Source organism: Delphinapterus leucas, chromosome 8 (genome assembly GCF_059928025.1).
Source record: "Delphinapterus leucas isolate spDelLeu-1000000601 "Yukka" chromosome 8, BTC_Dleu_Yukka2, whole genome shotgun sequence".
NCBI classification, from domain to species: Eukaryota; Metazoa; Chordata; class Mammalia; order Artiodactyla; family Monodontidae; genus Delphinapterus; species Delphinapterus leucas.
Genome location: NC_143136.1, coordinates 43,299,361 through 43,315,048, shown reverse-complemented (window position 1 = coordinate 43,315,048; position 15,688 = coordinate 43,299,361). Strand labels below are relative to the sequence as shown.

The following is a 15,688-nucleotide window of genomic DNA, read 5'->3' as shown; positions in this document are numbered from 1 at the left end:
AATTCCCTTGGATTCGAGCTTGGGTCAGTGATTCAAAGCCTGTGCTGTTCCATGTTGGGGTGGATCAAAAGGGAATTCTCAGTCCTGGAAAAGTCTTGCAACTAAACTTGTAGAAAGTTACTCTTTCCCAAGTAAAGCTTCTCTTTAAAAACTGTGGAATATTCTGACCTTTGGTGACTTAGGAATTAGATTGAAGGGTGTGTGTAATATTAATATAGTAAGTGTGAAAGCCTACTGTCAGAACAGATAGGAGAGCTTCCTCACCCTGGCTCTTCCAGAAACCAGATGTGCAACATCTGCTGGGTCCGTTTCTGTCTCTTAAAAGAAGGTTTTGCCTGGGATCCTAAGAAATTTTGCTCACACATCAGAAGAGATAGTTTGTAGTAATCCAAAACCTTCAGTGTTGTCATGGCAGCCAGTTATTTTTGACTCAAAAATCTTTCCAATTAGTCTAGATAATACATTTTTCATTTCCACTGTTAGAAAAAAACTTCTTTTTAACCTGTCACTTTATGAACTGTGAAGTTCTATCTAGATGCTATCTTTCAAATCCTTAATAACTGGAATGTGCCCGGGGTTGAGGGGAGCCGAGCTCCTGGTTGATGGCTTTGGTTGATATGGCTAGCCTTTCTCTACCCAGACAGAAACGAACCTTGCCCCTGACACTGAGTGGTCCTGGCCCGTCTCTGCCTATTCAGAGGAACCCTCTGGGGTGTGAACTCTTAGGTACCCAGAATGTTGCATTAATTGCCTTTCCCACTCACAGAGCTTTTTAAGATTTGAGTCTGACTTTATGGCTTATGGGCTTCTGTATGCTTTTAGCTGTTTATTTTCATTCCCAGTTCAAATCTGTTCCGTTGTATCATTGCCTGATAATTTAATGTCCTTTGTGTTACCCATAGTTTGAACTTAAGACAATAGTTATTGTATGGAAACTGCCCAGTAGTTGGGCCTGTTTTTCCCTAAATCCAAGATAGTAACAAAAGCCCTCCTACTAGCAGTCTATTATATACTCTTAACAAAAAGCTTTAGAGAAAAGTGGGTAAAACCTCAGTATGTAGTGGTTTTTACAGTGGAACACAGGACTGGAAAATCAGATAACTATGTGAAGTAAACGCCACGAATCGATATACCCTGTCTAAGCTTCTCTAAGGAGGTGTGTTGATAGGAGTGAGAATTGGCATCCCCTCTGCCTTTTCGCAAAAGCATGTCACGGCCCACTTTCTCAATCTCTGGGGAGCCCTGCAAAGCACCCCGAGTGGTTCTGTGTGGCCCACTAACCCCTTCTCCTTTGAGAACCATGCTGCTTGAGTAAATTGTCCTAAAGAATGCAGTTTTCATTCCGCTTGCCCTTAGCTTCGTAAATACCGAGAAGGTGTCTCGCCGTCCGGTTTCTAACCCGAGTCTCTCATGATCTTTCCTGTTCTTGGGGAACCATGCAAGGCTGTCTGATGGGAAGGGGAGAGATGATGGAAACAGCCCTGGAAGGAAGAGCGCGCGGTGTCCCTCTCACACGCATCATCTACCCGCTCTGCACCCCAGTGCCCTGTGAGCCAGCCCCCTCGGCCAGGCAGCGGGGTCTTCGCACATGGGGAGCTCAGGCCTTCTCCAGGGGCCGGGGGAGACCAGCAGGCTAACAGCTGTGCTGGAGGAGTAGGGCTTGCTCAGAGCGTGCTGCCTATGGGGTAGCGCTGCTGACACTGGGTGAAGTCGGGGGATTTATTTAAGACAAGCAGCTCAGCTGAACCACTCTCAGGATCTAAAGCAGCTTTTCTGTCTGTCCCAGGTGGTCCTTCTTGTGAGGTTTGCCTTGGGGGCGGGGGAACTTGGTTGGGGAGAGACGAGACGGAGGAGGAGGATGTCTGGAGTCCGGCTGTGGAGTCATGTCATCTCTGATAAGGAATTTTTTTTATTGAGTTAAAACATACATAATGTAACATTGACCGTTTTAACCTTTTTAAGTGTGCAGTTCAGTGGCATTAAGTACATTCGCACTATTGTGCAACCATGTACCTGTTAAACAGCAACTTCCCATTCCCTCCTCCCTCAGCCCCTGGTAACCACCATGCTAGTTTCTGTCTTCATGAATTTGACTGCTCTAGGACCTCATATAAGTGGAGTCATACAATACTTGTCCTTTTGTGACTGGCTTCAGTTAGCATTATGTCCTTAAGTTTCATCTGTGCTGTAGCATGCGTCAGAATTTGCTTCTTTTCTTAAGGCTGAATAATATTCTGTTGTATATATATGTCACATTTTGTTTTGTGAATAATGCTGCTTTGAATGTGGGCGTTTGAGTCTCTCCTTTCATACCCTACAGTAGAATTGCTGGGTCGTATGGCAGTTCTCCGTTTCATCTTTTTGAGCATCTGCTAAGGCATTTGAATATTAGCTTAAAGACACTGGAGAGTTATTGAAGGATTTAAAGCAGGACTTACCTGATCAGACTGTGATTTAGAAAGGCGATTTCGGTGGTGTGGCCCATGTATGGGGGAAGGAGAGGGCTGGCAGAGGCTGTCGGGGAGACCACTTAGGAGATGTTGCCTTCAGCGTGAGAAATAATGAAGGCTGAGCTGGGGCAGTCACAGTGGGGAAGGGCGGGGAAGGGATGGAGTGGGAGTGATTAAGCTGATATAATCAAGGAGATAGGTTGGCTGTGAGGGAAGGAAGAGACAGGGAGAGGCCAAGGATGGGAAACTGAATCAGTTGTGGCTGTGGAATTTAGGGGGAGTGGAAGGGTTTTGTTTTGCTTTTGTTTTCTTATATTTTGGTGTGTGATGATACAAGAGACAAATTTTGGATGTATTGTGTACATCTTTGTGTGCTGAGATGTTAGACACAGCCAAGTGGTAGAGATGCTTGGTGGGCAGGCTGTTGATAATATGGGTTGCTAATTTGGGGGAGGGGGAAAAGCTAAAGAACAAGGGGGCAGATGGCCATGCAATTTGGCTGAATTTAAAAATGTTGGGGATATTATTGGTGTAGCTCCACAGTTTCATAGCTCCTATGGATCTGTTTCACATTCCTACCTGAGGCAGAAATATTTGTATATATCAAAATTTGTAACACCAGAAATGATGGCCAATTCATTGGTTATAAAAATCAGGTTTTGGGACTTCGCTGGTGGCACAGTGGTTAAGAATCCGCCTGCCAATCCAGGGGACACAGGTTCGATTCCTGGTATTGGAAGATCCCACATGCCTGCGGAACAACTAAGCCCATGTGCCACAACTACTGAGCCTGCGCGCTCTAGAGCCTGTGAGCCACAACTATTGAGCCCGTGTGCCACAACTACTGAAGCTCGCACGCCTAGAGCCTGTGCTCTGCAACAAGAGAAGCCACTGCAACGAGAAGCTCGCGCACCGCAACGAAGAGTAGCCTCCGCTCGCTGCGACTAGAGAAAGCCCGTGCGCAGCAACAAAGACCCAACACAGCCAAAAATAAATAAATTAATTTTTTAAAAATCTGGTTTTGTAAGGATTCTGATGAATCCAAAAGGATTTAAACTAAAGCATGAGAGTGTTGGATTTGTCTTATATTCTTTTTGCTCATCTACATTTTCTGATTTTTTTTTCTATAGTGAACATGTATTGCTCTTAATCATTAAAAGGGTCATTTGAAATTTCAGAAGTGGCCTATTTTCTTGTCTTGACCCTCTTACTGGACTGTGAGTTCCTGGGGGTGTATAAGAGGAGGAAGTACCATGATTTTTCACAGTGTGTCCCTAGCACTTAACACAATGCCAGGGACCAACAGGGCTCAATACTGTAAATGGTGGTTGAACTGAGTTGAATGGAAATTTAATCAAACTTTTCTCAGAGATGAGATTCCATGCTATTCTGAAAGATCTGGAAATTCCAGTGTTTCTCAGTCACTTAGGCCATTACATTAGGTACGGAACCACGTCCTATAGACTTGGTCCCTCTTTTGCCTTTGTCTTGCCATCAGGATTTGCTGAGTCTTATTTTGTTCATGAAGTCTTGCCACATTGGCCTTGTTTTCTTACTTAAATGTGTTTCTCATGTTATTCTTAAAAGCATTAGCAGTGTCTTTGGGAGCCAAATAGCTCAATTCTGTTTCCTGTCCTTTGTTGATAGTAATATGTTTTTAGAGGAATGGATCAAAGTGGCTGGAAGCCGCAGTCATTAGTTTGCCTTCTGGTCTGCTTTGACAGAACCAAGCAACCAAGGATGGCAGCTGTGAGAATGTGCCCTTATTGAATGAATCAGTTGTCAACTGTAAATTTGCATACTTGTTCTCCTTTTGTGTTTCTGTGAATGCCTGCCATATGCCAGAGGCTGTGCACTGTGCCTTTGGGGAGAGAAAGATGAATAAGGGTGACTCTTGACACCAAGGAGCTGATTCTCCAGAAAAGGGTCTAGGATGCATACATGACCACCCTACAAGCAGGTTAATGAGGGGAACTCGAGTCAAATAAGAACAATTGTTACTATGCTAAGCAGACGCCCTGAAGGTGCTGCCTCTGTTGTGTATTATTAATGACATTATAATAGCCGTGTTTCAACCGTCCCCATTTACAATTACCAAAGCAGTAGATAATCTCCTTTCATTAAGTTTTCCTGCAAGTGGCTTTTATGGCTTTGCTTTAAAATTTCCTTCAGATTTATTTATTATTATTTATTTATTTAATTTATTTTTTTGGTGGCGCTGTGAGGCTTGTGGGATCTTAGTTCCCTGACCAGGGATTGAACCCAGACCCAGGGCAGTGAAAGCACTGAGTCCTAACCACTGGACCTCCAGGGACTTCTCATTATTTATTATTATTATTATTATTATTATTTTTGCGGTACACGGGCCTCTCACTGTTGCGGCCTCTCCCGTTGCGGAGCACAGGCTCCGGACGCGCAGGCTCAGCGGCCATGGCTCACGGGCGCAGCCGCTCTGCGGCATGTGGGATCCTCCCGGACCGGGGCACGAACCCGTGACCCCTGCATCGGCAGGCGGACTCCCAACCACTGCGCCACCAGGGAAGCCCTATTATTTTTTTAAATTGAAGTATAGTTGATTTACAATGTTATGTTAGTTTCTGGTGTACAGCAAAGTGATTCAGTTTTTTATATATATATATTCTTTTTCATATTCTTTTCCATTACGGTTTATTACAGGATATTGAATATAGTTTCCTGTGCTATACAGTAAGACCTTGTTGTTTATCTCTTTTATGTAATAGTTTGTAGCCCAGAGTTTCTTCAAATTTAAAATCGTGTTCATGACTTAATGTTAATCCCTGTTAACCATTGCACCCTAAGCTCTGATTTGTGAGTGTTCTTTCAAACTCTATAGTAAAACTCTTTCAACTTAAAAATGCACATCGTTTCTCATCTGTGGCACTCTGAGACCTTCGAATAACATGGGAGACCACCAGATGCTATATTTCAACTTAAACTGCATCTCTTCTTAGTCATTATTAAATTATCGATTACTTTGCAACAGCTTTTCAGTGTTGCTGCTTTGATATCAATAGTAGAATGGCCATGGCCTTCATAAGGATGTGCCATGAAGTTTGGCCCTGTCTGTGTAGGGCTGTTGGCTTGGGGAATGCTGGTCTTGACGTTCCGAGCATAGATGACGTTAACATGGTAGGTGGCTGGTCATTTAAGGTTGGGACTGAATAGACTACTCGTATTTAAATGTTAGGTTACAGATGGCATTTTAAGATGCTCTAAGATGTTTATGTTTCATTCTCTTTCAGATTTTGAGGAATTTTTGAAATGATGCTTTCAATACTTTAAATGGTATTTTTATACTGCAAAAGATGCCAGTAAGTGAATTGGTGTACACTGAAATATAGGTAGTAATTTTGGAAGTTTTTGAGATGACAGTCGTTGGGGGAAGGAATGGTTGTGATCATATATTTTGTTTTTCTTGGATGGACAAACAGATGGAAAGAGCTGGGGCAGCCATGGAGTCACCGGGTATCAGTTGGTGTGCTTGGTGGTTGGGCTAAATCAGTACTCTTAGGTAGAGGCCCTACTTCCAGGCTCCTCTGCGGTGCCTTGGAGGGCTCCGCCAGTGATTGTATTTTGTAGATGGCTTTCACCAAGGTTGGAAGAAAAAGATTAGGTACCTGTAATATTGAAGATGTAACCGTGGTTTAAAATTATATGTTGGGCACAGTACTTAGTGTTCATGTCGATTAGGGATCTTGGTTGCTTGCAATGCAGGAACGATGTAGAGACTCACAGAATTGCAGAGAGGTTGGAGGACCAGGAAGGATACGGGCTTAGAAGCTAGGCAGGAACTTAAGAGAGACTGGAGGGCTGGGCAGCAGGATCCATAGCAGAAACCGTGGCACAGGAACCACCTGGTCTTCATGATGCTGCTGTTGCTGCAGTGAATAATGAGTGTAACCACCAGCTGTCATCATGACCTGGGACTCCAAGTTACAGGAGGATGTCATTGGCTGTGTATAAGCCATGTTCCTTGGGGTAGATCTGTCTCCTTTGAATTCTGTAATGGGAACTGGGTATTGCTTCTCACTAGATGACTTGTCGCAAGGTAACTGGGCCCCCTGAAAGGGAGATTAGGTGCAAATAGGGATAGGATTGTATACTGGATGGTGTCCCGTTTACAATAAAAGACAAATGTTTACTATGCTCCCCCTTTGGCTGCCCAACATTCACATAAGCCTTTCTTTCCATACTTAGGCTTACGAAAATAAAATGCCCCAGCCAACATAATGCACCTCTTCCCTGTATGGCTGAAAACAGAGCCACCCCCTCCCCAGAGGTTCTCAAGAAAACCTCCTCTGTCCGTTGTCTTCTGTGGCCCCATCTAAGTGGAGCATTGGGGATGATGGCTTTGTCATGCTTTAGCAGTTGTTTTTTGTTTTACGAGTTGGAGGTCTTGGGGTTGATTGTCTTAAGAGTCAAGCCACTTGTAAGTCACTGTCAGCCGTACTTCTTTGGCAGTGTAGATCCCTTATAAATGTTGTTGGCTTTCAAGGTTTATCTGCTTCCATGGACTAATAACTAAAACCAGATATACTACCAACCCCTCAGGTTTTGAACCTAGAACTTGGTCTGAGAACTTGTCTCTGGGCGATTGGACCTGGCCTTGTTGCTGTGCCCAGTGCCTTAGCTCTTGGTTAATGGAATCCACCTGGGAACAGTCGAGAAGCTGAAGAAGCAGTAGAGCAGGTGATACCTCCCCTGTGCTGCATCTTCATGGTGGGAGTGCTATCCCTTTTTCAGGCTGTAGAGATGAAACAGTTGGTGCTTGGGATAGAGGACTTCTCCTCTGTGTCCCCTGCCGCCAGGCAGAATGACTCAACTTAGTAGCGTCATATGTTCTCCTCTCTGGCTTTCAGACAGACCAGTTTCACAGCAAGCGTGTCTTTTTCTTGTAGGTCCTTAAGAAGTAGCCAACACATACTCTGGCATCTTTTTTTTTTCCCCTCGAATTCTTGAAAGTTGCAGGCACGGGTCCATGTCATAAGGCACAACAGGCCGTGTTTTAATCAGCTGTGTCTCTATTAGGTGATCTTGCCAGTCTAAGATAGTAAGTAGGTCCTCATGCCTCCACTCAGTGTCCTTGGCTCAGCCAGTCCACGCTCTTCAGTGTGTTACTGACGCACACCATTTCCTCATGCCAGCTTCTTTTATTGGGTAAGATGCTTTCTGTGGCAAATAATAGAAAATCCAACTCAAACGGCTTAAATAATAAAGAGAATTAATTGGCTTCTGTGACGACAACTTGAGAGCTGTGGGATGGGCTTCAGGTGTAATTTGATCCAGAGGTTTGTGATGTTATCAGGTTATTTTCTTTCCCTGTCCTCCTCCTTGTATTGTTTTCCTCCTCAGACTAGGCCCCTCGTGAAAGCAGACATGGTCACAGAAGTTCCAAGTATCACATCTGTAAATCATGCCACCCAGAGGTAGATGGAACGAACCTTTGTCCTCATATTCCAAGCCAAAGCCTCAGGCTCAGTTATATGACCAGCCCTGAATCAATTACAGTGGCTGGGAGGTGGAAATGTGTTGATCGCCTTAGTGTAGATCGCACGCTACATTCCCGGAGCATGGGATAAAATTGGCTTGCCTGGAACAATGTGGTTTCCCCTGTGGGTCTTGGGAAGGGTGCAGGTGGACATCTATGTGTCAAACAAAAAGTATCCTTAGTGCTCTATGTACGTTCCCATATGAATTCTTCTGATAGTTTATGGAAACCTTGAGTTAGCAAGTGATTCTGAAATTTGTTCCTGTAGTCAGCATTGGTCTTTCAGAGAAAAAACAAATCAGTTTCTTTTGGCTGAACAAAATATTCCGACTAATTTCGTTGAGATGTCGAAGTGAACCAACCAGGCCTGGAGATGGTAGTCATGGTAAGGGAAATCAGTCCATTTGTGCGAAGATAGGAAGTATCTCTGTGTCATTTTTTCAGTGTCCCAGTTTCACCAGGAGAATGAAAATGAGGGGGAGGATGTCACTGTTTCCTCCCCCCTAAGTGCCTAGATGCTAAAAAAGTAAAATGATAGGAAACAAAACTGTGCTGGCATGACTAAGTGGACGTTGTTATCACCTTTTCAGTTGGTTTACTTTATTGCTGTATTTTGATTTTGCAAAAGTTGTATTTTCAGAGTTTTTCACTTTTACCCGCTGCCTGTAACTCAGCATTTGTTTTGCTCTCTTCTGCCCTTCAGATTATAAAGTTGGGATAGAAGTGTAAAAATTAGAACCCATACTCTTGCTTGAAACTTGTATTTGAAAAAATGGTGAAGCAGGTTTAATTACAGAGAAAGACTGGCTGCTTAATTACTGTTACCTGCAGTGAAGCTGCTGTCTTTCTGCAGCTGTTTCCATAAATAGACTTTATTATATACAGGAATCTACCCCAGGGCAAAGAGTTCCCATTCTGCCTCTTTGCTTAATTTAAATTGCTGGTTTGAGGTGGTTATTTTTGAAACTCTTCTCAGGTTGACTTCCCCCTTAATCCCTAAGCCTTCTTCCCTCATCTGCCAAATTATATGTAATGCATCGCAGCTAGAGTGCTTTTGGCATTTCTCGAGTCTGAGAACTTGAAATTTGATTTAAATGTTAATTTATTGTGACAAAGGTTGGGTACTCATGTTCCTATTCCTGTACAAGTCTTTCCACGGACTTGGCACGGGCCCAGCTGTCTCCCTGGCTTCTGCTGCATCTCTAGAGAGTGGCAAGTACCCCTACCTCCACCTCGTTTATTTTGAAAGATCTGGCCTAGTTCAAAGTGCGTGAAACCATTCTTGGTACGGCTATTGTTGGGTTTTAGCGATACCTGGGGCTATTTATTCCAGGTGTACTTGGTATGAAATTTAAAAAGACATTAACAAAAAGTTAACCCTGTTTTTCTTCTTTTGAATATTAAATACTTCTTTATTGGTTGCTTTCGTTTATGAGAGAATCTTGCTGCTTCTTGGTTTCATTTTTTTGGCTTTTCAGTGCACACTTAAAAAAATTCTTTTTTTAATGGGTCAGAAATAAAGAATGTGTTTGGATTCATAGAAATCATTAATAATTAATAATAAAGAATTATGTAATTCCTGGTCTTTCCCAGTTCTCTTTTAAAATAGCCCAACTAAATGTAGTTTCTTTTGCCTCTAAGAGACCTACTAGATGTTCTAGACTAGAATAGAGTACATTTATTTAAATTGCTAAGCCTTAAGCAAGAAGACTGACCTTTATAAGATATAGGATGCTTGAGTGACTCCTTCATGGAAAGAATTAAATGTACTCCCCTCTCAGTATTAGGGGCATGAATATATGTGAGTATTTATTAGTATCCTGAAATATTATTTAGTATTAGTATCCTGAAGTTAAACAAAATTGACTTCTGCATTGGAAGTATTTAGAGGGAATGGCCCAGATGAATTTAGTTCTACATCCTGATGATATTAGAGAAAGCAACATAACACACACACACACACACACACACACACACACACACCTCGCCACACCACACCACACCACACACACTCTCCTAAATTCAGATAGTACTCTTGACAGTGATCAGATTTGAAGTCTTGGGCATTTAGCATTCTGCTCTTGGGTGGCACCACGCACTTTAGAGTGGGAGTCCAGTGCTGCCTTTGCAGTGTGCCTGTGTTTTCCACTTGATAGGCTTTCACATTGAGCTAAAAGGAAACTAGTATTTCTGGTCTATTCGTTGCATGTTAATTCGGTTTTGCTGTTGTAGCGGTGTGTCTGTTGGAATGAGCGTTGAGAATATTGAGGTCACTCTTGGCAGGTTATATCATATAGGCAACCTTTGATTTTCAAGTGGGGTGTATTATTTTCTTTATAAGTCAGCGTTGACTCCTGGAATGAAATTTCTCCCCATGGATATAGTGTTTTAAGTGGTGATTTAAGTTCTTTTAGCACAAAATGTAACACACTCCTAATTAACCATAAGCAGGATTTCTTAATCTCCCTGAGCTTCCTTATCTTAAAATGGGGATAATGATAACAACCTACCTCATAGAGTTGTGAGGATTATGCATGGAAAGTTCTTGATACAGCATCTGATATGTGACAAAAGTACTCGGTAAATGTTAGCATCATTTTTTAAACATTTCCTGGGAAGTGGCATTCTGCATTTCATCATGGAATCCTGGGGGATGCCGTCTTCGGGCAGCAGGTTCCTGTGGGTTCAAGTCTGACATTGGTAGGCAAGGGCTAGTGGAAAGGGGTGGGTTGGGTTCTCTTGCTAGAGCTTTGCAACTTCTGGTTGGGGAGAGGAGATGGTCTACAGAAGAAAACGGTGACCCTGGCTTCCTAGTGGTTCTTTCTGTAGATGGACTTTGCTTGGGTTGATGACTGGGAGGGAGGTTTGTTTGTGGCAGCAGGTTGGCAAGTGGGGCTTCTAGCAGCTTGGCAGTGACTGCAGCTCCTGCAGAGGCTTCTGACGTAGGTTTTAGGGGCAGGGGCAGGGGCGGGGGCGGGTTACGACATTGATGAGGCAGGTGAGGGCCATCTGGAACTAGCAGTGTTTCATTTCTCCACTGGTGCTAAGAACCCATCTGAAATTATCTTGCTCATTTATATTGTCCCCCTTTCCCTCTTTCTTACAGCAAGAGACTATGGCCAAAATGGAGGTGAAAACGTCACTTCTGGACAATATGATTGGAGTTGGAGATATGGTTCTTTTAGAACCTCTCAATGAGGAGACCGTCATCAACAACCTCAAGAAACGGTTTGACCACAATGAGATATATGTGAGTGTGCACTGGAGGTCATCTGGGGGGTTTTAGACTTTGCATTTTGTGGCACAGAGCTGGTTTTTCTTCCTTAGACTCTTCTCTCTTTTTTCTGTTTGTTTATTGGAGTCCAGAGGTATTTGTTTATACCTGCAGGAAGAGTTTTGGGTTTGCTCATTTGGCACGTGAGTAATATCGCATTAGAGTTGAGTGAGTGCTTTCCACACGGTGTTTGTAGAGGGCTGACTGTGCAGAGTGTTGCCCTGGATGTCGGGGGTGTTCTAAAACAAGTGGAAGACTTAGTTCTGCCCTCGGAGGAACATGTATTCAGGAGGAAGTTTGAAATCCACAGGTGTCTTCTTGGATACCTTCATAAGATTAGCAGCCTGACCTTTGAGAAGCTACTCATTAAGATGCAAGGCATTGAACCGTCAAAAAAGACATAAACCTTCTTAACATTTGTAGTTAGTAGAGACAGGAGCAAATTACCAGATACGAATATGTGTTTGGTCCCTGGAGATTTGGGAATAGTCGTGTCCTGCTATACAAAAGTATCATGTCAGACACAAAAATGAAAACATATCAATATATACAGTAATAGAAATTTTATGTTGTAAAAATTCTTTATAAAGGATTTCATAGTGTTACTCTATTAAGTTTGTTAAATATATTTAAAACATGAGTCAAAAATGCTTTTATATATAGCTTTTCAGGAATTTGCATAAAGCACAGAAATTTGCATCTGTTCAGGTAGAGACATGTTAACTAAACCAAGGAGATGAAGATTCCCTGCACCAGCAGCTGAGAAGGAAGTGGATGGATGGGGTGGAAGTAGTTTTAATAGCTTCTGACTCGCTTCTGAGTTCTTTTCCCCCCATGTTGTAGTCTATCTGTGTCTAGATATGAATTGGATTATTGGGACCATGCTTCATGTTTTTCTGTCTATCAGTGTGGGGACAGGAGGAGGAAATATAAGTAAATAAAACGAGAGAACGTAACTGATTATAACTTTGTAGAACTAACATGTTTTTAAAAATTATATGTGAAGCTATATTTTATGTTGCCTATAGCTTTCTTTTCCAGATAGGCGATCATGTTTCAAGGATAATTTTGGATAATTAATTCTTTTTTAAAAAATTTATTTTATTTTTGGCTGCACTGGGTCTTTGTTGCTGCGTGCGGGGCTTTTCTCTAGTTGAGGTGAGCGGGGCCTATTCTTCATTGCGGTGCATGGGTTTCTCATTGCGGTGCATGGGCTTCTCATTGCGGTGGCTTCTCTTGTTGCAGAGCACGGGCTCTAGATGCGCGGGCTCAGTAGTTGTGGCCCGTGGGCTCTAGAGCGCAGGCTCAGTAGCTGTGGCGCACGGGCTTAGTTGCTCCGTGGCATGTGGGATCTTCCCAGACCAGGGCTCGAACCCGTGTCCCCTGCATTGGCAGGCGGATTCTTAACCACTGCTCCACCAGGGAAGCCCGGATAATTAATTTCTTAATGAAATAGGAGTCACCATCTGGGAACTGAACTTTCGGTCTTTCTTGATTTGATTGTTGGAGGTAGGGGGAGGTTGACAGTAACCTGAGATATATGGATACTGCTTTGGAATATTAATTTGGTAACTGGCTACTAAACTAACTAAGAGATGTAGTTATGTAAACTGCTGATTCAGATGGAAGAGGTATAAAACGCCATTGCTGTAGAGCAGGTGAGAGGTGTTGTTTGGTTTGGCAGTGAGGCCCCGTGTCACCTTTCCTCAAAGTGTAGCAGTTCAGTTTTCAGGTGGGAAAACATCATGGTTCTGCAGCTTTAATTGAAAATGTGGTCTGATAGCAAATAAAAGACAGACTTTAAACATTGGTCTTTGAGATGGAGATAGGAGGCATCAGATATATCCTAACCGACGTTGGCTGATCATTTTTCTTTCTGGCTCTAAGAGGCACAATTCACTTTCAGCTGAATTGAGAATAGGGTGGAGAGTAGAACATTACATGCATTCAAATACCTGATTTGTTGTGCCCACTAAAAATAAAAGAATCTCCTTTTTAACAAAATGTCAAGTGTTAACATTCATGAGTCTTTAGCAGACGAACTCTCTGGGTTTCAGCCTTACATGATTTTATTTTCTGACTATTTTAGGAATGTTCTTTCTGGTATGAGACAAAAGCAGAAAATTGCTTTTTGCTTCCAGATATTCATATAATTAATGTTTTCCATGATACTTTGGGACTATTATTTCCATGAGATGTGTGCCTTCATTTTGTAACTTTAAACACACGTCATATTGGGGGATTGGGCATTCTCTATTTTAAGCAAAAAAGAAAAAAAAAAACAGCTTATAGGGTAATGTGTGTAGTATGATCTTATTTTTTTTAATGGGGGTTTATGGATGTGTACATATGTTTGTATATTTGTATGAACGTAGAGAAAGCCATGCTAACTTTAGTACCATGCTAACTTTAGCATGGGTGGATTTAGGCATGCTAACTTCAGTGGGGTGGGTTGGGATCTGGGGACGGGGAAGAGTTATTACTCTTTTAGACCTCAGTATTATAGGGCTTGTTAAGTCAAGTATGTATTGGTTTTGTAATTTTTTTTTTTTTTTTGCGGTACGCGGGCCTCTCACTCTTGTGGCCTCTCCCGTTGTGGAGCACAGGCTCTGGACGCGCAGGCTCAGCGACCATGGCTCACGGGCCCAGCCGCTCCGCGGCATGTGGGATCTTCCCGGACCGGGGCACGAACCTGTGTCCCCTGCATCGGCAGGCGGACTCTCAACCACTGCGCCACCAGGGAAGCCCTGGTTTTGTAATTTTTAAAAAACACTGTACGATAGATTTGATTACCCCACCTTACCCCGTGTAACCCCACATGATGTATATACTGCCCTTGGGAGATCTGTTTCTGGCCCTTATTCTGATAATCTTCCTGCTTTGCTTTTCTTCTTGGGTTGCTGAAAATTGTTCAGCTGATGCCAAAGGCCAAGTTAATGACATACAATATTTTACTATCTTGTATTTCACTTTGTTTTTTAATTCTTTCCCAGGAAGAGAAGGTACAGTTTTTAAAATTTTTTTATTATTTAGTCTCTGTTGTAGTCTCATAGCTTTACTTTATCCTATAAAATTGTGTGATGGTCTCGAGTGATCCATCATGCAAGCATACTGAACAGTCATTTGTATGTTCAGAAGCCATGGTTGATAAGGGGGCCTGTGAACAGAGGGACGCTTGGCTCAGACTTTCGAACTCTGGCTGTACCCAGAGCTTTTGCCGCCTCTTGTGTGAGCCAGCTGTAGGTCAGGGGACCCTGTTCTTCCAACCTGCCCCCCACACCCCCGCTTTCACCACCATACCTAGAGGTAAGAAATATTCCCTGCCTTCACAGAGTTCTCACCAGATAAGAGTTATCAACTCTCTAGAGTATTTATAACCCCTAGTGATCCTCTGGATCTCCAGCCAGCTGAATCTGGAAGTGGAATCCCTGGTGATCCTGTCATACTAAACCTGAAGCTCTGGGTAGGCCAATGAGTCACATGTACTCCTCAAACTACTGACTGTGGCCAGGTGACCAGAATGAGCTGAATGGCTTAAGAAAATGATGTCTGCTCCTAGGATTGGCGGAGGGTCAGTTTTTTCCAAAGTAGATGGGTTGTGTGTAAGTAGGTTGAATACTCTACTAAATCTCTCTGTCAGCGTGTTAGGAAGAGGGAAGGGCAGTGGATGCTGATGAGGCCCTCTGCTGTAACCCCGTCACAGGCTTGGTAGGGAATTCTCTAGTGAAGTGGTTTTATTGGTGTTGCTACCATGCTGAAGGATATGTTCCATGAGAAGCATTTATGATTGGAATTCTAAGCTTCAGGTGCACCCAAAGGCATGCCTCTCAAGACTTTTCTCCTGGAGAACTCCTTATGGTAGAGAAGAGTAGGGACTTCCCTGTTGGTCCAGTGGTTAAGACACTACGCTTCCATTGCAGGGGGCACAGGTTCAATCCTTGGTCAAGGAGCTAAGATCCCGTATGCCGCATGGTGTGGCCAAAAAAAAAAGAAGAGTAAAAAGGACCCTGGGGTGGGTAGTTGAAGTCTGTCCACTTTAGGGAAATACTGTTGAAATCTTTGCTTCCAAAGTCATTCAAAGTTTTATTCTATTCTGTAATGCATATCATATGGTTTTGTTTTAATCTACTCTACTCTTTGCAACCCTTATTTGAATAAGAAGTATTTTTGGTGCTGACAAGTAGTTGTAGTTTGTTTTCTATCTGAATTGTCAGGTTGGGGATCATCTAGATATAAGAGGTCTGAATTAGTCCAATTTTAGGATCTTACGTTAGACTACTTGTAGTTGTAAGAGGACTGCTTTGAAAGTCTAGTAAAAATTGTCTTGATTTTTAGGAGTTGGTACTAGAATTAGGATCCCCATAAAAATAGGATCCAGTACTTCTACGAAAGATAGTAAAGTGCATGCTTCAGGATTATGTCTTCTTTGCTTTGAGTTGGGTTCACACACTTTTT

General features: G+C 42.8%; 1 protein-coding gene across 4 annotated transcripts in view; it reads left to right on the top strand.

Annotated features, from left to right (window-relative positions):
- Positions 1 to 15,688, top strand: part of MYO1B (myosin IB) — a 192,621-nt gene that overhangs the window by 20,753 nt on the left and 156,180 nt on the right. For all 4 annotated transcript variants that reach the window (XM_089916557.1, XM_022567282.3, XM_022567283.3 and 1 more), the window contains exon 2: positions 11,066 to 11,209. In XM_089916557.1, the coding sequence (XP_089772683.1) occupies positions 11,075 to 11,209 (135 nt within the window). In that variant the 5' untranslated portion in view covers positions 11,066 to 11,074. The remainder of the gene's footprint in view (positions 1 to 11,065; positions 11,210 to 15,688) is intronic.